The sequence below is a fragment of the Pongo abelii genome, chromosome 4 (assembly GCF_028885655.2).
Source record: "Pongo abelii isolate AG06213 chromosome 4, NHGRI_mPonAbe1-v2.0_pri, whole genome shotgun sequence".
Classification (NCBI taxonomy): Eukaryota; Metazoa; Chordata; class Mammalia; order Primates; family Hominidae; genus Pongo; species Pongo abelii.
The window spans coordinates 73979188-74005503 of NC_071989.2; the positions used below are offsets into that span (position 1 = coordinate 73979188).

Genomic DNA, 26316 nt, shown 5'->3' on the forward strand with positions numbered 1-26316 from the left:
TATATATTGTGTGTTCTTGACACCTCTGTTGAAAATCAATTGACTGTAAATACCTGAGTTTATTTCTATACTTCCTATCCTGTTTCATTGGTTGAGGTGTCTGTTTTTATGCAAATACCATGCTGTTTTGATTTAAATAGCTTTATAATGCATTTTAAAATCAGAGAGCATGATGCCTCCCACTTTGTTCTTTTTGGTCAAGATTGCTTAGCCTATTTGGGGTCTCTTCTGGTTCCATACTAATTTTAGGATTTTTTTTCTATTTCTGTGAAAAATGACATTGTAATTTTGATAGAAATTGCCTGGAATCTGTAGATCACTCTGGGTAGTATGGACATTTTAATATTAATTCTTCCAATCCATGAATCCAGAATGGGATATCTTTCCATTTATTTGTGCCTTCTTCAATTTCTTTCAATGTTACATAGTTTTCAGCAGACAGATCTTTTAGCTTCTTGGGTAAATTTACTCCTCTAAGTATTTTTTTAATGCTATTTACTTTTCTCACATCTAAAAGCATACATTAATTTGAGGCAATATACTTTATCAAAGCTCTGTAGATATTCTAATATGCATTCAGTGTTAAGAATTATAGTCCCAAACACATACCTCCTTGATTATTTCTGAGGTATAGAATAATGTAAAAGTGGACGATATTTTGTAGGGTTACCTCAGGTCTTTCACAGGACTTTTGCAGTTCAACAGGGTTGAGATATTTATCTCAGCTGCACTTGGTTTTAATCTTAAGAAAGATAAAAGGATCAAGAAAGTGAGAATCAAGTAATTTTAGAGAAAGAAAATAAGATATTTGAGTGTTTCTAATTTTTTTTTAAATGTGGCTGATAAGGAATAAAATCAGTATCTCTCAACCTTGTTTGCACATTTGAATCATCCCATTCCTGAACAAGCTGTTCATAAATTTTGGTATTCAGCCATAAGAAATTTTTAAAAACACTCCATGTAAGTCTAATATCCAGCCAAGGTTGATGAAAACTGGGGTAGTTTGCAGCTTGTGTTTTGGAAATTCCTATTTTAAAGCTTATTGTAAAGAATCCTTTTTTGCCTGTAGGTGGAGCTCAGCTACTGCAAGTTGATCATGTAAATCAGATTGCGTTGTCTTCCCTGCTTGTTTTTAGCATCTGTATATTGATACATAATAAATGACTAAACAATAAAATCAGCTGTAATAAGTGGACCAGATAGTAAAAAATCAGTGGTTTGTTAGGATGATTACAGCATTATAGTAATGCTTTCTTTTATTGTGCAATTTCTATCATCTATAATTTTATTGTGATTCTAAATTTTTATTTTGATTCTAAATTAATTACATCAAATTGAAATATAAATGAAAGGAATCTTAACATATACCTTAAAATCACAATCATTAAAAATTTCATGATAATCTTTATGGTTAACTAGAAGGGCATCAGTCTTAGTGTTTGAACAGGTTCTAACTTTATCAGCCATGTTCTATTTATATGCCATGTTTAGTTGACTGCAGCACTGTTCCGTTTTTATAAAAAAATGATCTTATTTGATAAAGTTAACTGGAATTTGTGTTTTGCTCAGGAGTTCTGTTAGGTTGACTGAATATGAGATATATAACTATAATGATAGCATCAGGAATTTAGATATGAATATTGAAGTTGAAATTAAAGATCTTATGAATTGATTAAGCTCTAAATTATGGAGCATGGGATAATAGAGTCATGTTTTCATACCTTCTGAGGCCTGGATGAACACCTAAATTAGCTGTTAGTGTTTCAGATCTTCTTTTGTTGGGTTTGAAATATATGATTAGGAATTCTTATGGAAGTTTGAATATTTTTTCCCCAGGATTTCTAGACTTCTCAGAAACATTAATAAGCTTCTTCTCATACTTAGATAATTTTTAACTCTTACTATACTTTGTGTCTGGCTTCTCTTACTTTATGGTTAGATTTAGGAAGTACAGAGTTATCCTTAGTAAATAAACATTGTTTGCTTTAGGAAATTTAAAAAGATAGTTCAATATTTAAATTTCAAAAATTTAAAGGATAGTATACATTTTAAAATGATAGTACAAATTAAAAAAAACAGGTTAGTAGCAAACATTGAAACCCTCAGATATTATAACAACCCAATTCAAACCATTGAAATTATTATCTCTAGGATGTGCCCCTATTCATCTCACAGAACATTTATAAGCAGAGTGAAATTAACTAGCTAGAGCATTTCTGCTTCCTTTCATTCTCTTTTGTCCCAATGTGTTGGACTGAAGCAGACAGTAAAACAAAGGAAGAGAAGTAGAAATCCAAGATCTATACACTGGGTAGTTGGTCTCTGAATAAAGAAAATTTGCAGTTGTTTTTTTGCTTTGGTATGGAGTAGTAGTAATCCAAATGTTGTATTTTCAGGAAATCTTTCTGTTTAACAGCAAATATTAAGCTTTGGACCAGTAGGTTTAATGAAATTTACATGCTAATTTTTACTAGAACTTGATTTTTATTTTTGTATATTTTTTCCTAAGCAATCATTCTATTCTCAAATATATGTTATTCTTGTTCCCAGCCACTGTGTAAGAACTGCTGCGTGCCAGGAAGTGGTAGGCTCCAGGAACATGAAAATAAAGGAGACATGGTTTCTATCTGCGAATGTTCACAATATAGTGTAAGAATAAGAATTGTCAACAATTAATTACAATTCAGTATGACAAGCGCTCTGCTAGACGTGCATACAAAGTACTATGGATGTTAAGTAGGCCATATATATTTCAGGAAAAGATCAAAATAACAGATTTAAAAGAGTTGAACAAAAATTGCCATTTTTGCAAATCAAAAACAGTCAAATATCAGCAATTTCATATGTATGACTGATGCTAATAAAGTAAGTCATTTTTTGGAGCCACTATTTAAAGGGAATAACACTTTAACATTATATTCAATTATTTTAATAATGTTGCATAATCTCTCAATGTAGACTAGGTGGTTTGTTTTAATTGCCTTTACCAGTTATGGTTAAAATTTTGGAATAGTATTAATTGTAATAGAAACTATACCTATATTTGGCATTTCTGGCAAGCTTCCATTTTTCTTCTGTTTGGACATTGATAGCAAGAATTTTTGGATATTCTGGACTAATCTGTTTCTTGGGCCACTTGAAATAAAAATACCACTTTTAAAGTGCCTATTCAGTTCATTGAGAACCAGTTAATCCATATCCAAGGAATCACCTTCAAAACAAACAAACAAAAAAAATCCTTGAACTTCAGCTACGTATATCAGAAATATGACAACCCTACTGTTTTTACAATTAGATTTTGTATGGCAGACAGGAAGCAGTAAAATGCACATGTGGGGGAAGCTTCTCCTGTCAAAATAGAAAAGAGGTATTTGCATCTCTTTAGAATATATTGATTTATATTACCCTTGAGAGTTAAAATCCATTGATTTCACTGTATCAGTTTATAGGGAATGGAATTGTGCATTTGAAACATAGATTTGAGATTATGTGCAGAAAAACATTCTTTAAGTTATTCAGCATTTGTCTCTACCCCGGAACAATATAGTCATGTTGAAAAATTGTGAAATATTCACTGCTTTCTGGCCTTCCTAGGCCATATACTGTGAATTCCCTGTAAATTAAATTGTCAAGTATAGTTTGGGAAGATAAGGAAGAGAAGGGCCACTGAAGAAGGAAAGTTCTTCTTTGTTTTACACAAAGTTGAAAGTACACGAAGTTGTGCAAGAGCCTGAGGGAAAATTATAATTAGTGATTTTGTTTTTGCTATCTCTAGCTCTTCTTTTACTCCCCTTTTCCTCTAACTCAAGCTTGTCCAACCCGTGGACCATGGGTCACATGCAGCCCAGGATGGCTTTGAATGCAGCCCATCCTTGGGCTTTCTTGGCAAACTTTCTTAAAACATTATGAGATTTTTTTTGCGATTTTTTTTTTTTTAGGTCATCAACTATTATTAGTGTTAGGGTAAGTTATGTGTGCCCCAAGACAACTCTTCTTCTTCCAATATGGCCCAGGGAAGCCTAAAGATTGGACACCCCTGCAACTGTTCAGGGGCTTTGCTACCCTTTGGATACCACTTCAGTTTTGCACAGTCATTTAGTTCTTCCTTTGAACTAGGTACTGCGCTAGGGCCCAAAATACTGAAATTAGTAAGCATCAGTCTCTTTTCAAGTTGCTTAGTTTCTAATAAGCAACTTGAAAACAATACCTAAGCTATACAAATGAATAAGGGCTGTGAAGAGTTCATAGGTGTTCTAGCTAGGAAATTGTTCTGTTATTCCACAGATATTTATTATTCTACCTTGGAGCCAGACACTTTGCTAAATCAACTTATTTCCCTAATATAACTTCCACAGCAAAGGTATAAGATATATTTTGTTTTATGATCCTTCTTTTACAAATATAAAAACTGTACTTTAAGAGGTTAAGTGACTTGCATTATGTCACATAGCTAGAAAGCAACGAAACCAGTACTTGAACCTGCAATGATAGGACACCTCTACAGAGCCTAGAGAGGGGTTGGCCAGAGCCAAGTCATGTGTGTCCACCTAAGAAAGACTGACATGAAATGTTTCTAGCAAAGATGTGACATTATTTCACATATATTATAATATAATTCTATGTAAGCATAGGGGATGGATTAGAAGAAGACTGAAGCGGAAAGACGAATTAGATTATTACACTAGTCCAGGGAGAAGTAATAAGGGCCTAACTAAGGTGTAGTATCTGTGGGGATGGATTTGAGAGATATTAAGGAGGTAGATTTATTAAGACTTGGTAACAGATTGGATGTAGGAGACCTGAGGGTATATTTCAAATATACCAAGGATATATTCCAAATGACTCCTAGCTTTCTGGCTTGGAAGACTGGCTAAGAAGTAGTAGTGATAAGCATTGAGACAGGAACACTGGATGTTCCTACTGCTCTCCGCAGGTATTTTTGCCCTGTTGGTCCTTTCTGATATACCTCTGTTTTGCTACACATAAACATATGTCCTGAATTGTTTCTTACTCAATTGCTTTCTTTATTAGTCAGCTATATTAGGTTATGCACCCAAATCTCAGTGGCTTAAAAATCTCAGCTAATGTTTGTTTTCTTGCTCTGGCTACATCCTGATGGGCAGCTGTGGATCTGCTCCACATCATCTTCAATCTAGGCCTGGGATGAAGGAACAGCTCCTCTCTGAAATGTGCTACTCTCGTGGCAGGAGGAAAAGAGTGATGAAGGAATGATATGCTGGCTCTTAAAGCATCTGCTTTGAATTGGCATACGCTACTTTATTTCACTGGCCAAAGCAAGTTATATCCTTGAGCCTGATGTCAATAGGATGAAGTATAAACCTTTCATAGGGAGGAGCAGTGAACTGTTGGAAAAAATAATGCAATCTACTACAGTCTCTATGATTTAAACAGAAATTGCTGTCGACATCTATGACTATGTAGTAAATTTAATCATCATATTCCTGGCAGTCTGGAGGAAGAAAATGGCAAATATAATAAAAATTATATAATTACCATTACCTGAATTTTAAAAAGAATTATATATATATATAATTATATATATATAATAATATATATATATTATTATTTATAATATATATATATTATTAGTTATTTCAGACTTCTAGAAGTACAAAATTCTAAAGGAAATTTTATCTTATCAGTGTTTACACCCAAGGGTGGAGAAGAATACAGTGGATATCTTCCATAATTTCACAGATGAATAACACTTCATATACATACAACATTAAATTGTAATTTTCTTATTAGATATCTTAAGAATCCTTTGGTTATAAGGAATAGAAACCCACTCAAATTAGCTCAAGTAAAGGAATTTCTGTATGAAGGAATAGGGGAGTTGTACAGAATCCAGATAAAAGAATTGCATACAGTCTTTTCAAGAAAGCAAGTTGTCAGGAAGTTATATTTTCCCTCCTCTTTTGCAGCTTTTCTCTTATACTTTTCTTTTATTCATTTGTTCCATTATCCTATACATACCTGTTTTCTCCATAGAGCTCTAATCTGCTGCTTCTTGCTGTTCCGTTCTTCAGAAGTAAACTGACAGGATTTCTGTGTCCAAAATCTGAATATTTGGGAAAGAGAATCTTCTTGGCATGGCCCAGGTCAGGTGTCCGCTCAATTATGCCATTGATAGAGGAAATGGAAAGCCATGAAGTATGCAGATGTGGCAAGGATGGGTAGCTCCTCCAATATCTATCCTTCCCTCTTACCAGAATGCCAGTGTTTAACTGGAGTCATGGCTGCTTAACTGAAACACATTCATCAGTCTCCTTTGTTGCTAAGTATGGTCGTATGACCAAATTTTGGCTAATGAGGTAAAACAGAAATGTGTCAGACATTCAGGCCGTTTTAAAGGGAGGAAGAAAGCAGCTGGCCCTCTTTCATACCTGCCTCTTCCTGTCAGCCTGGCACACAGATTGATGACTTGAGCTAAGGACGGTAGAATAGAGAGGTAGAAGGAGCATGCATCCTTGAAGACTTTGTAGAACCATTGTTGCAGCTTGAAATGCCTACCTCTGGACATTTCCTATATGAGATAAACTACCTTTCAGGTTGATTCAGTCATATTATTTGAAATTTCTCTTACGTGTGGTAGAACCCAAACTGATACAAGGCAACTTTTTTTCAGGCCTGTGAGGCCTGTGAATAGGGCAGGTTCTCTAAGATGGGAATACAGCAGGGAGGAAATGAATGGCTGCATCATTATTTCTAATAGTTTTTGTAGTTGATTTTCCTGTTTTTCCTGGAAGAGAGTCACATCACTTTGCAACACCCAGCATCTCTACCCCTCTTCTCACTTTTGGCTGATCACCTTGTATTTCATTAAGAAACAGAAGCAGTGAGAGAGAACTTGTTCCTTTTCCCACCACCAAATCTACCCATCTGCATCTGAATCTATTTTCTTCTGGCAAGGGCAACCCCTTCACTCTGTGTCCTGGTCCTCATATCCTTTTACTTTCTCATATGTTTTGGCCGTGCTATTATCCACTTTACTCTTTTTGCTCACTTTGCACCAAGCATATTCTTCTCATACCAAGGTCACTCCTCTTTCAGGCCTCTGCACTTCTAGTTACCTCAGCATGAAACTTTCTTCTCTGAGTTATTCTTAGTAGCCATTCATTCTTTTTGTTCAGTCCCTTGCTCAAATATCATCTTAACAGAGAGGCCTTTTCAGACTATACTATTTAAAACAATTTGTCTCTATTCTACCAGGGGTACTTATTCAAGTGACCTAAAGACAAATTTATAAAGTTTGCTTGACTTTCATAAAATACATATGTTAGGATCTACTCCTCTAAAACAACAACAACAACAACAAAACCTTAGTAGGTTTAGTATATAATTTAGAAATCATTTTTTTCTACAAAGTTCTACAACTTTTTAAGAACTAACCACCACTGTAGTGTTCATCAACATTAATCTTCTAAATGAGTGGATTTGTTTTATTTTGTTAGTTTTATTGAATCTTGGCCTTTACGTGTAGTTGTCTTATAACAGCAGACACAATATAAACCATTCAATAATGACCTACTTTGAAGTCTCACAGAATTCATTATGATTATTTCCTAGCTTTTTGCTAGTTTTGATATGTTAGTGATATTTGATCTCTCCTCCCTCCTTACTCTTTATTATTTAGATATAGCTATACCATGAGTCTCAGTTATTTAATTTATGTGTGTGCATACATATTGATTTAATTGTGTTTACCATTTAAATGCACCTATGTGAGTGTTAAACCTTCAGTAGGATTTCCATTTTTATTTTGAAGCACATCAGTGCCTTGTTACATTTTTAAATGTAATTTCATATTTGATTTATTTTTTGTGTACTCACATTTCTTTTACAGATCCTTAATACATGTTACTGCTTTTTCTAATTCCTAATTTTATGTTGTGAACTTAGCCTGCTTTTCATTTTAACATTTATGGTGTTGATTTACCTACTTCTTTACAGTTATCTAAAAGTCTAAAAATTATATGATAATTGGTGGGTTTCTGCTCTTTCTGAAAAGTACTTTTCTTAAGGTCAAAGGCAGATGTTAATTGGCATAAGAGTTTAAGTTGCTGAATCACTTCTTTTTAATCGGTATTTTCAATTTGTTCTGGAAATTCATTAGATCAAAGGTATGTATGTACTCAATAGATAGGAAGTTAGATTTGTCCTTACTGTATATTTGATTTTCTTGATTCTATTGAAAAAAGAATGTTTTCTTAGCTTTGAAAGTTATATAATGACTTCCTGCCAATTTCTTCTTCCTTTTAGGTAAGCATTTACTTTAGTTTTATTAGTCATTACAAATTAATAGAAAATTTCCGGATATGCTTTTTTGCTCACAATATTGACAGTAACTTGAAATATTTTAAAGACAGGCTTTGTTTAATGAAGTTAAAACGAAAAGCCTTTGGCTTGGCTCCAAAGCATCCAGAGAGATATTACGTAGGCCTGGGACAAAGACTAGGGTGTTATGGGACCTTGTATTTTATATCCTGCTGCTGTTTGGTAAGAATAAGTTTTGGGTGAAGTATGTATGTACATGTGTAGTCACCTATAAAAAATGATATATGTAGCTGACCTGTGAAAATACATTTAGTGTGATAGAAGGTGAGGTTATCTAATCTTGATGGTATTGGAGAGTAGCCCAGAAATCAAAGAACAGGATAACATTGCAGTTATTCAACAAACAGCCTTATTGTTTGGCTTTATGCTCATCTTAGGTAGGATTTCTTAGTGTTTTAGTGAAGTTTTAAAAATTATGTTTTGTTCCTTTTATTGTTTTAGCCTGTGCTGTGTAGTATGAAAATAATTATGGAACAAAATGTGCTCACCTTTTAGTAGCTATTTAAAGATATTTGCTCCTAGGTTTTGTGGTCAATTAATTAGTAATAAAAATACACATGTTGCTTAGCTTTTTCGTATATGTTGGGAACATAGGTGAATAAAAGCAAATAAAGTTAAAAAGCAAGTTGGGATCTAGATTATTTTGTCTTTTTAATGCTAGGTTTGGATGTTTGCAGAAGACAATGGTCACTTGACTTTAAGGAGACAAAGTGAGAGGGTTCCTTTTGTTAGTCAAACTAACTTTATTTCTAAATTGTGTCAGTGAACTATAATAATTTTCAGTGGGAAAAAAGGGACATCATACTGGACTTAATAATACCTGGGTGATGAAGTAATATATACAAGAAACCCCTCTGACATGCATTTACCTATGTAAGAAACCTTAGTGTGTACCCCCGAACCTAAAATAAAGTTTAAAAAGGGTGACTGATAGGGTTTGGCTATGTCCCCACCCAAATCTCCTCTTGAATTGTAGCTCCCTTAATTCCCACATGTTGTAGGAGGGACCCAGTGGGAGGTAATTAATCATGAGGCTGGGTCTTTCCTCATGCTGTTCTCATGATAGTGAATAAGTCACACTAGATCTGATGGTTTTATAAAGGGGAGTTCCCCTGCACACGCTGTCTTTGCCTGTCACCATGTGAGATGTGACTTTGCTCTTCCTTTGTCTTCTGTCATGATTGTGAGGCCTCCCCAGCCATGTGGAACTGTGAGTCAGTTAAACCTCTTTCCTTTATAAATTATCCAGTCTTGGTTATATCTTTATTAGCAGAGTGAGAATGGACTAATACAGGCATAAAACACCTATTATAGTACTTAAGCATGGCCTGCAACACAAATTGACAACTTAAGACTCTTGCCTTTAGAAAGGAATTACAACCTAAGGATGGTTAAATTGCAGCATCACTGCTTTCAGTCTTTGATGTTATGGTCATAGTTTGGGAGAATGTTTGAATTACCTTAATTCATGCAGTTTAAGGTCATTCAGAGCTTTTTGCTATTAATACGTATAAAAACCCCTACTAAATACTTTTCATAAAACTGATAGTGTTTATTCCAACAAAGAAATACATGAGAAAATTTTCAGTTTATTCTTTCAAAAGTTTTAACTAATATTTTAAGAGTGTTTGAAAGTTGTTGCTGTGTATTTATTTGAACTGTTCTTTTTTTTAAACACTATAACTGCTCAAGATTACTTTAGATGAACACCTAGCACCTAAACCAGGTATAAACAAAATGGAAACAAATAAAACCTTACAAAGCTGTAAATCCGACATGGAAATATACTATGCCAAAGGGCACACTTCATCTGGGCTCTTTAAGGTGAAACAACTCCCAGTTTTCAGCCAGAGCACTGACCTGGCTTTAGTATATTGTGCTATTGTACAACAGTCTTCATCTGCTTCACATCACTCAAGTTCTGTTTAACTTTTTGTTGTTGTTGTTGTTATATTTTCATTCTAATTCTTAGAACAAAAAGAGATCCTTTTACAGAGTGTGATACCTTGAACTAGAAGAGCCACTTAAGTATATGTGAACCAATATCTAGAGTGTGACATACCTATTAAATCTTAAAGGAAGAAAAAAAAGAAAAGATGGTTAAAAGATAGAGAGATAGATCAGTGGGACAGAATACAGAGTCCGCAAGCAGACCTACACAAATATAGTCATCTGATTTTTTGACAAAGGTACAAAGATAATTTGATTGAAAAATGATAGTCCTTTCAACAAATGGTACTGGGATAATTGGAGATCTATGTGCAAATAAATAAATCTTGATACATACCTTATACGTTATATAAAAATTTACTCAAAATGGATCATAGACCAAAACATAAAACTATTAGACTTCTAGAAGAAAAAGTAAGAGAAAATCTATATGAACTTGAGTTTGACAGTGAGTTTTTAAACACAAAAAGCATGATCTATGGACAAAAATGATGAAGTAGACTTTATCAAAAGGAAAAAAACCTTTGGCTCTGTAATAGATGCTTTTAAGGAGATTAAAAAACAAGCCACAGACTGGGAAAACAATGTTTGCAAACCATATATCTGATAAAGACTTGTATCGAGAATATATAAAGAACTCTTAAAATTCAACAATAAGAAAACAAACCAATTTTTTTTTTTTTTTTTTTTTTTTTTGAGAGAGTCTCGCTCTGTCACCAGGCTGGAATACAGTGGAGCAATCTTGGCTCACTGCAACCTCCAGCTCCCTGGTTCAAGTGATTCTCCTGCCTCAGCCTCCCAAGTAGCTGGGATTACAGGCACGTGCCACCACACCCAGCTAATTTTTGTGTTTTTAGTAGAGACGGGGTTTTACCACGTTAGCCAGGATGGTCTCAATCTCTTGACTGCGTGAGCTACCGTGCCCGGCCAACAAAGCAATTTTTTAAATGGTCACAAGATCTTAATAGATATTTCCCCAAAGATAATAGATGAGGCAAATAAACGTAAAAATATGTTAATATCCTTGCTGAGATGGACAATTAAGCAAAAAAGGATTTAACATTTTCTATGTATTGTTACTTCACACTTCAGCATATACTGAATAAGGAACTAGAAGAAAAGAAAATTTAAAGCATATTTGTTTTTAAAACTTACCTGTTTTAATCTTCTACTGCAGGGAACATAGAGCTTACATTCTAATTCTGACCCTTAGTTTTTTGTTTTGCAGAAAATCCTGAAGCTGCTCTCTTTACCATAGGATCAGAGTGGTATTGCGAAAAGAGTAGGGGAAGAATGGTGAAGTTAGAGAGATTTTCCACCTTTCCCTAATTGTGTTTTTAAAAATTTAACTTATTCAGGTTTACTCTCCCAGAACTTGGCAATCTAGGATTTAAACACAGATATCCTCGACTTAAGTGCCATATTATACCTCCCTTGAGATGAAGGTTAAGGAATGGGATATTAGAATGGTGTACCAAGGATATAGAAAGTAGGTGCAAGGGGATAGGTGAGAGTTTGATATCCTGATAACTGCAGGAACTTTTGTACACATGGTTGCATGTCTGCAGGAATTGGTAGAAAGTGTTAGAAAAATAGACTGGGGCCAGGTCATGACGGGCCTTGTATGGCATATTTGGAAATGGACTCTGTCCTTTAGATGGTAGAAAACAATACAAAGATTTAAAATTGGAAAGTGACATGATTAGGGTTTATTTTTGGGAGATCACCATTGTATAATAGTAACATGGAAAATAAATTGGGAGGAGCCAAGGTTAGAGATTGAGGAGACAGGCATGACATGATGAAAACCTTAAAGCAGTGTTCTGTTTGATAGGTAATTTGCATCCATCAAACAGTTTTTCAGACATCTACAATATCCAAGTGGCATAAAGCTCTCAGCTGAGCCAGATAGTTAGCTGTCTGTATACAAAGAAATCTATATAAAACACAAGATTAGAGAAAGTACAGTAGCTTCATGGAACACAGAGAGATTAATTTTGAATTTATGGATTAGGAAGTTTGCATGTATACAAGTAGCATTAATTTTAGGCCTTGAAGAAGGGGTAGAGTTTGAATAAGAGGAAATGGGTGGGGAAGGGAATTTCCAGAAGAGGAAACTGAGAAAAGTACAGGGTGTATTTGAGGAATAATCTATTGTGACCAGAGGAGAGAATATAGTTGGAAATAAAGGTGGAAAAGATAGGTTGGAACCAGATAATGATTTACCTTCCTGTATAATAAACTGTAAATATAACTCATTTTGCTTTATTTGTGTGTTAATTCAAGTGTACAGATGAACATATTAATAGATTAATTTTTTTAACACTAGAGTAAATCAACTTGAAGGATTCAAGGCTGGATTAATATTGAATTTCTGCATTTTTGGAAAAAAGTAATATGAGTAGGAAGGTTTGGTAAGATTACTATTTTAGATTATTATTCTACTTTTTATAATTTGAAAATGAATATCAAATCACTACAGTAAATGAGGTAATGGTTTAGTGAGAAGAATGAATTTACATAGGAGCACGATGAAAACAAATTTTATTTCTAGCACTAGGCTAGAATTTATTTGAATAACAAATGTCACTCAAATTTAATGACAACTGTGATATATGAAGATTTAGGTTCTGATGCCAACATTGTTTGCTAGAAATGAGATCTGAGTAAACCAATTTTTCTGAATCTCCTGCTTCCTCATCAGTAAAATGCAATCAATACCTGCCCTTCCTATTTCAGTAGTGTTTTGATAAGGTCAAATGAAATATGTACGTGAGACCACTTTTAAAACATGATGCCATTGATGGCCTGTGGTGATAAAGTTTAAAGTACCATTGATACCACACAGTCCAGTTCTGTCATTTAACAACCATAGAGCAGCTCATTGTCTGATACTCTCCTCCAACCATGGCGTATTTCAAAGTAAAATTAAAAATTAATTTGTCAGGTAATTGACAATAGTTATTAAGCCTATATGGCAACCAGAGTAGTATTTTTTAAGCGACTGTATTTAAAGGGTGTAGTTCCAACGAAGTAGAATTGATGAAGCCGGTCTATAGGGATAAGGAAACAAGACAAGCCTACCTACAAAATTAGTAGCTATTATCCTTCATAAGCATCCTGGTTCTCCCACCTCCTACATCCCTCTGTTGGATACAGAGAATGACTTGGCATCAGATGCAATTACTGCCTAACTCATGCTCTGTAAAACATGAGCATATGAAATTAAGAAAGTAATACATTAAAAAGTACCAAATGGTATAAACAGACTGAGCACTCTAAATACATAGGGAATCTCTGTAAAATGTTAAGTCAAGTGAGGTTAAATAGAATTTTCCTGAAGGTGCGTTTTAAGGCAGGTTTATGCTGCCAACCAGCCAGAACTCAAACTGGAGTAAGTAGGATATAAGAGTAATTTTGCTAGTGAAAAGAATGGTCTCTTTTAAGATAATGTTTGCTAATTGTATTTTATTAAAATTGTTAATTATTTTTATTTCTTTTGTTTAATTTTGAATGTTTATAAAAAATGAAAGCATTATATTTGAGAACATCCTGTTTATAATAAAAACTTTTTAACAACTTCATAGAAAAAAAATAACGTGTCTACCAATGTGATTATAGATATGTTCACTGAAGGAAACAAATTTAAAAGATAAAGTTCTAACTTTATCTAGCTACTGTATGCAAGTGTTTTATTTTAGAAACATAAATGTCCTTGCTGAAAACCCAATGACATTTATTGCTTAGGAAAACATCTTGCTTTATTTTTTCCATCTATGTGTTTTTTAAATATAACACTTATAGAGACACTTCAAATCTTACTAAAGAAAACAAACATAAAATGTCACTCTTTAAAAGAAAGCATAGTTAATAAAGTCTTCCTCTTTTAATATTGTTATTTTACTAGAGTATTTACAATATTAGAACTTTGTTATGCCAAGAGTTTTAAGATACAGCTTAAGAGTTTTAAGATATTGTTTTAGAAGATTTTTTTCTGTATGTGATTCATTTATGAATGGAATATTTTTATGGACTAACATTACTTGATTTTCTGCATTCAGCAAGATGGTGAATGATTAGTAAGTGGACTACTAAAGATGGTTGTGCATATTGTGACCTGAAAAGGGAAGCTTAGTTATGGAATGTGAGTATGGGCTGAAATCTAGCTGGGGCTCTACTCACCAAGCCTTCTGCACTGGTGCGAGGCTATGTCAGTCCTAAGGGTACCTTCTTCTAATCCTTCAGTCTAGAAAAGTTTTGTGGGGTTTTGTTTTTTTCCTCTAGAAGGCACCCCCCCAGGGGAAGTGTTCTTTTCTTTTCTTTTTTTTTTTTTGAGATGGAGTCTCACTCTGTCGCCCCGGCTGGAGTGCAGTGGTGCGACCTCGGCTCACTGCAACCTCTGCCTCCCAGGTTCAAGAGAGTCTCCTGCCTCAGCCTCCCGAGTAGCTGGGACTACAGGCACGTACCACCATGCCCAGCTAATTTTTTGTATTTTTAGTAGAGGCGGGGTTTTACCGCATTAGCCAGGATGGTCTCGATCTCCTGACCTTGTGATCCGCCCGCCTCGGCCTCCCAGAGTGCTGGGATTACAGGCGTGAGCCACCGCGCCCGGCCAGGAAGTGTTCTTTTCTAATCCACAGAAAGGTGCCTCTCGAGGTAGCCTGTGGATACATTTAAGAAGTAAAAGAAAATGAGCAAGTAGGTATAATGGCATGTTTTCCCAAAAGCTACAGCACAGTAAATCAGGTGTGTCAAATTTTTAGTAACATATAGGGCAACTTGGAGACCGTATGTTGCAATGGAAAGAGCTCTGGGAGGGAGTTTGGAAACCATGCTTATAGTTTTGCATATCTCTTCCCCAACTATTTGACATTTGGTGTTTTCTTAAAAATGAAAGAATTGAACTACCTGCTACCTTTAAGGGTGCATCTAGGTCTCAACTTCTGTGAAAGTTATATCTGGAATGTGGTAAGCAGGGAGAGGTTGGAACTAAGAATTTACCACATTGGCAAGTTTCCTATATTATTAAAAGTCCTTGATATATATATTTGCATGATCTGTATTAGTATGGCTTGAAATCATGTAGTTCTCCAACTTCTTTTTTTCTACTTATTTAATTTGCTCCTTCTGCTCTTCCGCTTTTTCTTCTTGTCTGTTTTGGGGTTTTGTTTTTTAGCTTTTAAAGATGGAAGTTTAGATGATTGATTCTGAACCCCTCTTATTTTCTGATACATGCATTTAAAACTTGAAAGTTCCCTCTCAGCACTGCTTTGTCTGCATCTCACCAATTTTGTTATGTTGTTAGGATGGTTGGTTTTGTAAGTCAGCTTGGAGGGGTGATGGACTCCAGTTATTCCATCAAAAACTAATCTAGGTGTTGGTATGAAGTTATGTTGTAGTTGTGATTAACATCTATAATCAGTGACTTTAGGTAAAGCAGATTATCACAGATAATCCAGGGACCTGGTTCAATCATTTGAAAGTCCAAAGAGCAGAGCTCAGACTTCCCCGAAAAAGAATAAATTTCGTCAGTGAATAGTAGCTTCAGTTCATGCCCAAAAGTTCCAGCATGCCCTTCCTGATAGCTTGCTTGCTCTACAGATTTCAGATCTGCCTAGGCAGCTCCCACAATTGTATAAGCTAATTCTTTGTAATAAATCTATCAATCAATCTATCTATCTATCTATCCATCCATCAATTATCTATTTATCTGTCTTCTACTGGTTCTGTTTCTCTGGTTGAACCTGGACTGACAAAATTGGGTTCTCATTTTCATTCAGCTCAAAATGTTTCCTAATTTCTCTTGTGACTTTTTCTTTGACCTGTGGGTTATTTAGAAGTGTGCTGTTTAATTTCTAAATATTTGGGAATTTCTCAAATTTTTTTTGTTACTGATGTCTACATTAGTATCATTGTGGTCAGAGGACATATTCTGTATGATTTCAGTTATTTGACATTTATTGAGACTTGTTTTTTGTCCCAGCATATAGTGAATCTTGGTGTATGTTCCATGTACACTTGAAAAGAATGTGTGTTCTGCTGTGGTTGTTTGGAATGTCCTCTAAATGCCCCCAATATTTTTGATGGCACTTTAGACTTGCATGTTAATGTTTAGATTATACCTAGAAACTTGCAAATTTCCTTGATCAATCAGTTTTTTTTTTTGACAGGATTGCCTTCTTGATAAACTAAAGGACAAGTAGTAAGTTCCGACTTTATAATTCACTAATTATTTTGGTTAATAAGTTAGTAGTAATTTTTAACTTCGGTTTTTTTTTTTTTTTGCTAAGATCACAATGTAATACAACTGTTAGTTTCATGTCTTCTGCTTTCAGTTTTATCCTGTATAATACTTAGAAATCTTAGTTTCCTTTTCATTATCCAAGATAAATTTTTAGTTGGTAAATTTTCTTGGACGTGTCCTCCTTAATTTTCTTCAGAGCATTGTGTGTGTATGTGTGTGGCAATTTTGTTGTCTCACCCTAAGAAAAGAAAAAGTAAATGGAAATGAAAAAGCAAATCAGCATATTCTTCTCTGGAACAATTTTTTCCCACTTTTAAGCAAATTGTAGTAACCTAGGTTAAAATTGCCTTTTGAATTTTCAATGTCTTTTTCTTTTAAACAAGTGCATTGAAAGAAAATAGAAAGTTAACATAGCAGGTCTTCTCATCCCTTCCTTAGAAGATTCCCCCAATCCTCTAAATAACATACTTGATATTTGTATTTAATTTACAATTCATTTAACACAAAATTGTAAATTTCTCTAATGAGTAGGAAAATGGAGTAGATAATCTGTTTAAGTTTCGATGAATTGAGAATATTATTCACATTTGAGATTTGGAAGGTACCTAGAACCATCTGACCCAGTATCTTACCTAGCCTCAGAACTCATCGTACTGGAATTTATTCCATGTCATAAGCTTTTATACCATGTTTGTGTGAGTTTTATTTTTTCATGTTGTTCCTTTTCCCATTACCATTAGCAATTGAAACTTGACTATAAAAAAAGGACTTGTTTGTAGGAATCAGGAATACTACGTTTTTATAGAGGAAGGAGTATTGCTTTGGAGTTAAACACATCCAGGTTGGAATACCAGCTGTACCACTTTTTAACTTAGTATCTTTGCCTGACTATTTAATCTCTGATCCTCAGTTTCCTTATTTTAAAACAGAAATAAAAATAGCTATTTTACCAGATTGTTGTAATGCTAATATGAATTAGTAGGCATTTAATAAATTGTAGCTATTTAAATTATATCATATTCTCTTTTTCTGTTTTCAAGATACTACATACTTATTAAGGACACAATAGTCCACCTTTATCCATGGTTTTGCTTTCCGTAGTTTTGGTTGCCCACAGTCCAGAAATATTAAATGGAAAATTCCAGAAATATATAATTCATAAGTTTTAAATTGCATGCCATTCTGAGTAGTGTGATGAAATCTTACACCGTCCTGCTTTGTGCTGCCCAAGATATGAATCATTCCTTTGTGCAATGTATCCACACTTTATATGCTAGCTGCCTGGTAGTCACTTAGTAGTAGCCATCTTGGTATCAAATTGAAAAACATAGTATATATGGGGTTTCATACTATGCATGGTTTCCACAGTTTTATCCACTGGGAGTCTTGGAATGTATCCCTCTTGGATAAGGCAGGGGGACTATGTATTCTCTAATAATTTTCAGAATTTTTCAGGTGATTCTTTCTGAATGCTGTTCATTTTACTATGTAACATTTTTAATTTAAGAAAAATGTATTAGGCATTTTTAAAGTAGCTAAGATGAGTCATTTATACTACCATTGTTTTCCTATTAAGTAGCACTTAATCCTCTGTCCCACTTAATCTTCCTATGCCAAATGTTTACAGCACCTAAATAGAATTATGGAAGTTGAAAGTTGAAAGAACCATATTAACTGTCTCCCAGTGTCTTAGTCCATTTGGGCTCCTATAACAAAATACCATAGTCCGGCTGGCTTATAAATAGCTAAATTTTTTTTTTTCTCACAGTTCTGGAGGCTGAGAAGTCCAGTATTCAGGCACTGGCAGATTTGATGTCTAGTGAGTGCTCACTTCCTTGTTCATAGGCAGCTGTCTTTTCCTGCATCCTCAAATGGCAGAAGGGGCTTGAGACCTCTCTTGGGCCTCTTTTATAAGTAGGATTAGTGCCCTTATAAAAGAGGCCCAAGAGAGATTGTAAACATTCAGAGCATAGTACCCAGTTTCCTTATTAATTACAAATAAAGCTTTTATGAATAGAAGATAAGTGACTTGTTCAAGATTATTTTGTTACTGACAACCTAGGTCATCTGAGTCTGAATGTAAATCTGGCTTAGTTTTACCTGTACAGGTAAAACTTTCCTCTGAAAGTTCCCAGGCCACTCACCAGTTTATAACACGTCAAATTCAGAAACAGTTACTATATTCACATTATTTCCCCCTACCCATAAAATAGTTAATCAAAATAGTACATGCAAGCAAAAGGGCAAGAAGCCACCTAGAGAAGCTGATCACAGCCATCTGTGGTATGTGATATATGGTAAATATTCAACCGTTTATTTAATGGAATGAGTGAATGTTGAATCTGTGATCATGCAAATGATAATATCAATGTACAAAATGAAAATGTGATTTTTAATATTTCTGTATTTATTTGAACCAGATTATATTATAACAGGATACTTAGATTGCTAATGTCATTTCTTATAAAATGATTTTTCATGATTTGAATTTTCTAAAAACAAGCCTAACTTCTACCTTTTATGAATCATGTGTTTTATTCTTTTTCTTGTGAGATTATTTGTTAGGTCCAGGAAATTCAGTCAATTTCCAATTTTAGAATTAATGGCTTAATGTCAGTACTGACTCAACTTATGAATGGATCATGTTTGTAATTTTATTTGTATGTTATTTAGAATTTAAGTAAAATTTTCCTCCAGAAACAGTCTACAATTGATGTTAATTTTTCCCCAATTTGAAAAATTTAATTTGGGATCTGTTAGAACTCTACTAGGAAAAAAACAGGTATCGAGAAAGAAATATGTAACTTATATTTGTATATATATACAAATGTGTGTATATATGTAAAATACATGGAATACCATTAGAACTACACAGAAGGCCTCATATACTTAATTGCTGAATATATGCTGACAATAACTTCAATGGCAAATCTGAGGCAGGAAAATCACTTTAATACTTTTATTCACTTTTTTTTTTTTTTTTTTTTAACTATACTTTAAGTTCTGGGATACATGTGCAGAACATGCAGGTTTGTTACATAGGTATACACATGCCATGGTGGTTTGCTGCACCCATCAACCCGTCACCTACATTAGGTATTTCTTCTAATGCTATCCCTCCCCTAGCCACCCACCTCCCGACAGGCCCCACTGTGTGATGTTCCCCTCCCTGTGTCCATGTGTTATCATTGTTCAACTCCCACTTAAAAGTGAGAACATGCTGTGTTTGGTTTTCTGTTCTTGTGTTAGTTTGCTGAGAATGATGGTTTCCAGGTTCATCCATGTCCCTGCAAAGGACATGAACTCATCTTTTTTTTTTTTTTTTTTTTTTTTTTTTGCTGTGCCATTTTTTTTCTTTTCTTTTCCATTCTTTTTTTTTTTTTTAATTATACTTTAAGTTCTAGGGTACATGTGCACAACGTGCAGGTTTGTTACATATGTATACATGTGCCATGTTGGTGTGCTGCACCTGTTAACTCGTCATTTACATTAGGTATATCTCCTAATGCTATCCCTCCCCCCGCCCCCCATGACAGGCCCCTGTGTGTGATGTTCCCTACCCTGTGTCCAAGTATTCTCATTGTTCAATTCCCACCTATGAGTGAGAACATGCAGTATTTGGTTTTCTATCCTTTTGATAGTCTGACAAACGACAAAAACAAGAAATGGGGAAAGGATTCCCTATTTAATAAATGGTGCTGGGAAAACTGGCTAGCCATATGTAGAAAGCTGAAACTGGATTCCTTCTTTACATCTTATACAAAAATTAATTCAAGATGGATTAAAGACTTAAATATTAGACCTAAAACCATAAAACCCCTAGAAGAAAACCTAGACAACCCCATTCACGACACAGGCATGGGCAAGGACTTCATGACTAAAACACCGAAAGCAATGGCAACAAAAGCCAAAATTGACAAATGGGATCTAATTAAACTAAAGAGCCTCTGCACAGCAAAAGAAACTACCATCAGAATGAACAGGCCACCTACAGAATGGGAGAAAATTTTTACAATCTACCTATCTGACAAAGGGCTAATATCCAGAATCTACAAAGAACTTAAACAAATTTACAAGAAAAAATCAAACAACCCCATCAAAAAGTGGGCAAAGGATATGCACAGACACTTCTCAGAGAAGACATTTATGCAGCCAACAGACACATGAACTCATCCTTTTTTATGGCTACATAGTATTCCATGGTGTATATGTGCCACATTTTCTTAGTCCAGTCTATCATTGATGGACATTTGGGTTGGTTCTAAGTCTTTGCTATACATTTATTGAGCATCTGGTGTGTGATTAGGGCACACTTAAAAATGATGTGTCTCAGCTGGTTCTTCAAGGATTTGAATATGTTGTCTATTATATTATGTTATGCTTATATCAGTAATTGCCTTACATTACAAATATGGTTTATTTTTGAGCTACACATTTGATTTTGTGTACTTTAGACATTCAGTAGTGCTCAAACAGGTTTACTCCTCATCAGACCTCTGATAGTTTTCTAGCTTATTATTTCTATTTTCTGCTTAGTGAAAATGCCATTTTTCAAAATGTTGAATGACAATTTCTTGAATTATAGAATTATAATTGCTAAGATAATTTTCATGTTTGCTGGTTAGTACATTTTCCTCCCCTTAGGGAAGTTGAAAATCCCTACTTTCCTCCCCTCTCCTCCACCACCGTACGTATATATACACACTCACTCACACTTGTAAAAGAGAGTGTAGTTTTATTCAGCATTTTCAAACTTTTTGGCCTCAGGACCCTTTACAATCTTAAAAATTATTGAGGACTCCAAAAGGCTTTTATTTATTTGAGATATATATATATATTTACTTTATTAGAAATTAAAACAAATTTTAAAAATTTTAAATTTTTAAATTTTAAATTTTTAAGTTTTAAAAACATTTGAAAAATTACCTATAAGGTTTTATGTTGATTACCTGGGTGACAAAATTATCTATACACCAAACCCCTGTGACACACAATTGACTCATGTAACAAACCTGCTCATGTACCCCTTGAACCTAAAATAAAAGTCGGAAAGGAAAACTAATAATAAACTCCATTAAATCTTCACATAAATAACATACATTTTAGAAAAAAATAACCGTTTTGCCAAAAAAATTGAGTGGTTTTATTTTACATTTTTATAACTAATAACTGGTTTAATAGAAGGCAGCTAGATTCCTATATCTGCCTCTTTATTCACTCTGTTGCATGTACTATGTTGTCTTGGTCAAACTGTAGAAGGCAAATCTGACTTTACATAGATATATAATATGAGAAAGGAGGAGTATTTAATAGCACATATATTTGTGGTTATTCTTTTTTTAATACTTAACCAAAACTCAACAAGTAGTAATTTCTTATAAGTTGCATGCAATGTAAAATCTAAAACCAAATAAATAAACCCTTCCTAGTCTCTTGTACATTAAAATCCATTGGTTTATTTTGCACTTTAAATGAATCTTTTACCCATGTGTGATTTTGTAATATTGTGCATTAGTCATGTGGAAAGCATTGATCCATCAAGTTATGCAGATCTTCCAAATGTTGATACATCTTGTTCTGTAATATCCAAAAAATCACATTTGTTAATGTCATCCCTTGTTTTCAAAAACATCTTTCAGTGTTTGGGTAATTCCATGGTAGTGGTTTTGAGTTTTCTAAAATTCCAACTTTTGCTTGAAAGCTCAAATTTTATTATTGTCTACTAATAGTTTGTCTTTTTTTTTTTTTTTGAAATGAGAAGTTCACTTTGTTTCCAGATTAGAATAACAAAGTTTGCCAGTTTTTCTTTCAAATATCGAGTATACCATAAAACCAGTTTTAGCTCACAATTCATATATTTGCACAAGTGTTTTTCTTCAAAACAACTATCATACTTATGTCTGCAGTAGAAGTGCTTTGTGCATACTTCTGTTCCATAACACATAATACTGTATTCAAGTTGGAACTTCATAAAATTAATATTTTTTTTACTGCTTCATCAAGGATATTAAATGAAACTGGCATTTTTAAAAAACTACTGTGAGTACCTGACAGAGACAAATACAGTGACTTTTAGACTTTGCTACACCACTTTGACTCATGCAGCAGTTGTACCCTCAGTACAAATGTCAAAACAGTGAAAAAGCAAATCACATTTAATATTATTAAAATACTATTTACCTCATAGATGCTCTTGAAATGATTTCAGAGTTTCCCAGGGTCCACGAACCGTACTTATGAACTGCTTATATAGTGGCTTAAGAGCATAGAGCACAGACTCTAGAACCAAACAAATCTGGCTCTGCCTAGCTATGAAATCTAGAGATCTAGAGCAAGTTGTAACCTCAGTTTCTCATTTGTAAAGTGAACTTATAATAGTATTACATTATAGGATTTGTGTGAGGTTACATGATTTAAAATATGTAAAGCTCTTAGAACAGTAACTAGTAGATGGTAAGCCCACATATTTCCAAATTATTTTGTATTATACACACATAACCCCACACACAGATTTATGTATGTATTCCATTGGTTCTGGATATTTGAAAACTCCATTCAGGTTCATCTCACTGCTTTCAAATCAGCTCATGCTTAAACCAGACCAGATAAATGACACATAGTTTAGTTCTAAAGATCCTCAGATACAGTTCTTTCTATATTTTGTTTATACTGTTTTAGGTTAAAGCACCTACTTTGAATTTCCTTGATATCAGCGATGGAGGAATAAATGCCACCATCTGTATATAACTGGATTCTCTTATTGAGCAATGCGTGCTTTTGAGATGATTCCTACAGCGATTTAAATGTCCTTGAGAGGTACTTGTTGTGGTATAAAGAGGTTGTTAGATTGTTTTGGACTTCAGTGTTAAGTGATGGCACAACTTGGTTAATCTTAGAAGTTAAACAACCACTTGTATTGTTCTATGTAGGCTTTTATTTTCAGTTCATGTATTCTTTGCAACCTAGATTTATTTGGAAGTTGATAACTCAGGGACATACCCAAATAGTTTTGATTTTCTTTTTCCTATGACCTTCACCCAGAACTTTGTGCTGAAGCTAGTTATCATTTTTGCCACACAATGTAGGAGGAGAATGTTGAGTGTCTGAATATAATCAAAATTATTCTTTCCTTAAGTTAGACCCATCATTTATTCAGAACATATAAGCTCTTAATTGCTCCTGTCTTTCTTGAACATATTTGCCAGAACTTCTGATTGAAAGTAAAAGTACCTAACCATACTTTTGGGGCCAACAGGAAACTTTATTATATTGATCATTAATAACACTGGATGAAATTATTCTGTTAGAATAGTAAATGAGAATTACCAAAAATAATATGTATAGTATCACTAAACATGAGATGGAGGGAAAATCAGCTGTGAATTGTTTTATAGAAGCAATCTCAAAAGTTGTCACGCGCCTCGCTTTTTTTTTTTAAAGAAATCACATTATATCATGAATATTCAAATACATTCTAAAGAAAGTAAAACCAAATTAAGAAAAAAAAAACTTTCAACCTTTATTGAATTATATCTGTTGGCGTAATAAGGTAACAAGTACAGCTTTTTTCTGTGATTTTTGTAACCAGCTGCATAACTCTGCTCTTTTCTGATTTGAACCTTCAGTGAACTCCTCTGTAAAGCTCTGATATTAAGTCTCCTCATACTACCTTAGTATTCTTTTATGTATCATAAACACAAAGAGAACTTTTTCTTTCTTTCTTTTTTAAACTAAGGGAACTTTGATGTAATTTTCTAGGTCCCTACAAGAGATCTGGAATAACCTCATATTTTGTTTTAACCTCATGTTTATAATTTAGTTTTTGGAGTCCTATGAAACACCTTTCACTCTAAGTTAAAGTAGATGATAATCACTCTTGTTAGTTTGGCCAAAAGGTAATGCTCAGTACAGTGACACATTCAAAAAGAAAGTGGAGTGATTTCCAAGCATTTATCTTAACTGTATTTTTACTGATGTCTGCCCTTCCTTGTCTTTCTTCTGTTTGTTTCTGTTGAAACTGAAGTGTTTCTTTGTAAACTCCAAGGACACATGTGTATTCTATACCTAGGATCCAAAAGTTTCCCATTCAAATGCTTATACTATCCTGTTTCTTCAGGCTGTGTACACCTAAGCTCTTAATCCTTTCCCCTGAGCCATCTCCAAAAGCAAGCTTTATATTTGGTGAAGCAAGGATTGTTTCTAAAGATTGTCCTTGGATTCAGTTGTAGAACAGGAAAAGAGTTTGCAATTCTGGGAGTGTCCCTGGGTCCCACCGCCAAAACAACTGAAGGTTTCTGGAGATTGCATAGTATAGAAACCTCTTACATAGTATAGAAACCTCTTGGTAGTATAGAAACACATCTTTTAAATCCAAATTAACAAAACAGAAATGGGTAATTTTATAAAAAAAATTTTTTCTTACGGGTTTTACATTTATAAGTATAATTTTATTTATTTTTGTGAATAAAAAGCTACCATTTCAGGCACATAATAGACTGAAGAAAGTTTTCTAACAATAGATGATTTCCACAAAAATTATTCACTGTGCATTAACATAGTGTCTTTAGAGAGTTGTTCTAATATCAGAATTAGAAATTTTAGTTTTCAAAAATTTACTGAATAAATGAATATTTCTATGTAAAGTAAAAGTCCAAGTCACATTTTATAAAGGATTATAGACTAAGTCGGTGTTCCTACGTCCCTTTACATGGATGTCCATAAAACAGATGTAATCCTGGCTATGGATGTCTTATGCATACAAACCCTGTAGATTGCTGAACATTTGGCAAAGATAATTATATATTTTGGCTTGGCATGTGGAAACAGCAAACTTTTCCACTTTCCATTATGTAAATTAGCAGTGGAAATAGCTCTATATTTCTCTATGATGTGATCTTGCTAAATATAGGTAATGTAGATTCATTTCTATTAGAAGGAATAATTTGCCACGAACTGATGGTCAAGTTTTTGGTATAACTTAAATATCATTTTGATATTTGTTCACCGTATGGAACCTCAGTCTCTTTTAACAATTATTTTTTTCTCCTGAACATCTAAGTCATTATAGGCTCTAGCAAAATTGATTAGACTTTTCTGGTGACTTTTGTTTTATATCTTCATGTTTTATATCTTTCATGAAGGAAACCACTGTATTTTTGCCTAAGGAAAAGGACTTGAGTCTTGTCATGATATGTGTTGCTTCTATATCTCTCGTTTCTTTGTGAGCCTGTCATAATCCTTGGGACTGTTGAAATGTGGGCAATCAAACCGAAACAAAGATTTAAAAACTAAGTTTAATTTTGGTGATAAAATGATTAGACATTAAATTACCTAACCCAAGAAGAAAATATTTAATGAAGCAATAAAGTAGTTTATAAATTATATCCCACAATTAGTTTAGCAAGTATTTGAATATTATATTCAAATAAGTAAAGTTACATTTAAGCCACCCACTCAGATGAGAGTATATTCTTTTCACATTTATAGATAATAATAGTATCATTTAGTGAACCTTAAGCAAATAGTTTACAATTAAATTTAAATATTGCTGAAGCCCCTCTTTTTCCTCAAAGTGCTTAGAAATGTCACACCTTTGAGGTAACCTAATGTTCATTAGTGGCTCTAGAAGACAATGGACAGGAAAGAGAAAAGTTAATCTCAAGGCAGTCAGGCACAAATAGCACTGATTGCCTGTTACTTTGCAAAGCATTATGTGGTATGTTCTATTTTTAAATTTCACTTTACTGTTTTTACTTTCATTCAAT

General features: G+C 33.8%; 1 protein-coding gene and 1 long non-coding RNA gene across 4 annotated transcripts in view; one reads left to right on the top strand and one right to left on the bottom strand.

Annotated features, from left to right (window-relative positions):
• CWC27 (CWC27 spliceosome associated cyclophilin) overlaps positions 1 to 26316 on the top strand; it is a 255598-nt gene that overhangs the window by 41535 nt on the left and 187747 nt on the right. The window contains exons 11-12 of one of the 3 annotated variants that reach the window (XM_054555098.2): positions 2551 to 2649; positions 5124 to 5481. In XM_054555098.2, the coding sequence (XP_054411073.2) occupies positions 2551 to 2649; positions 5124 to 5232 (208 nt within the window). In that variant the 3' untranslated portion in view covers positions 5233 to 5481. 3 annotated transcript variants of the gene reach the window in all.
• The window catches only part of LOC129059683 (uncharacterized), a 51968-nt gene continuing 47521 nt past the window's right edge, over positions 21870 to 26316 (bottom strand). The window contains exon 4 of the long non-coding RNA XR_008525701.2: positions 21870 to 22129. This is a non-coding gene — a long non-coding RNA (uncharacterized LOC129059683). The remainder of the gene's footprint in view (positions 22130 to 26316) is intronic.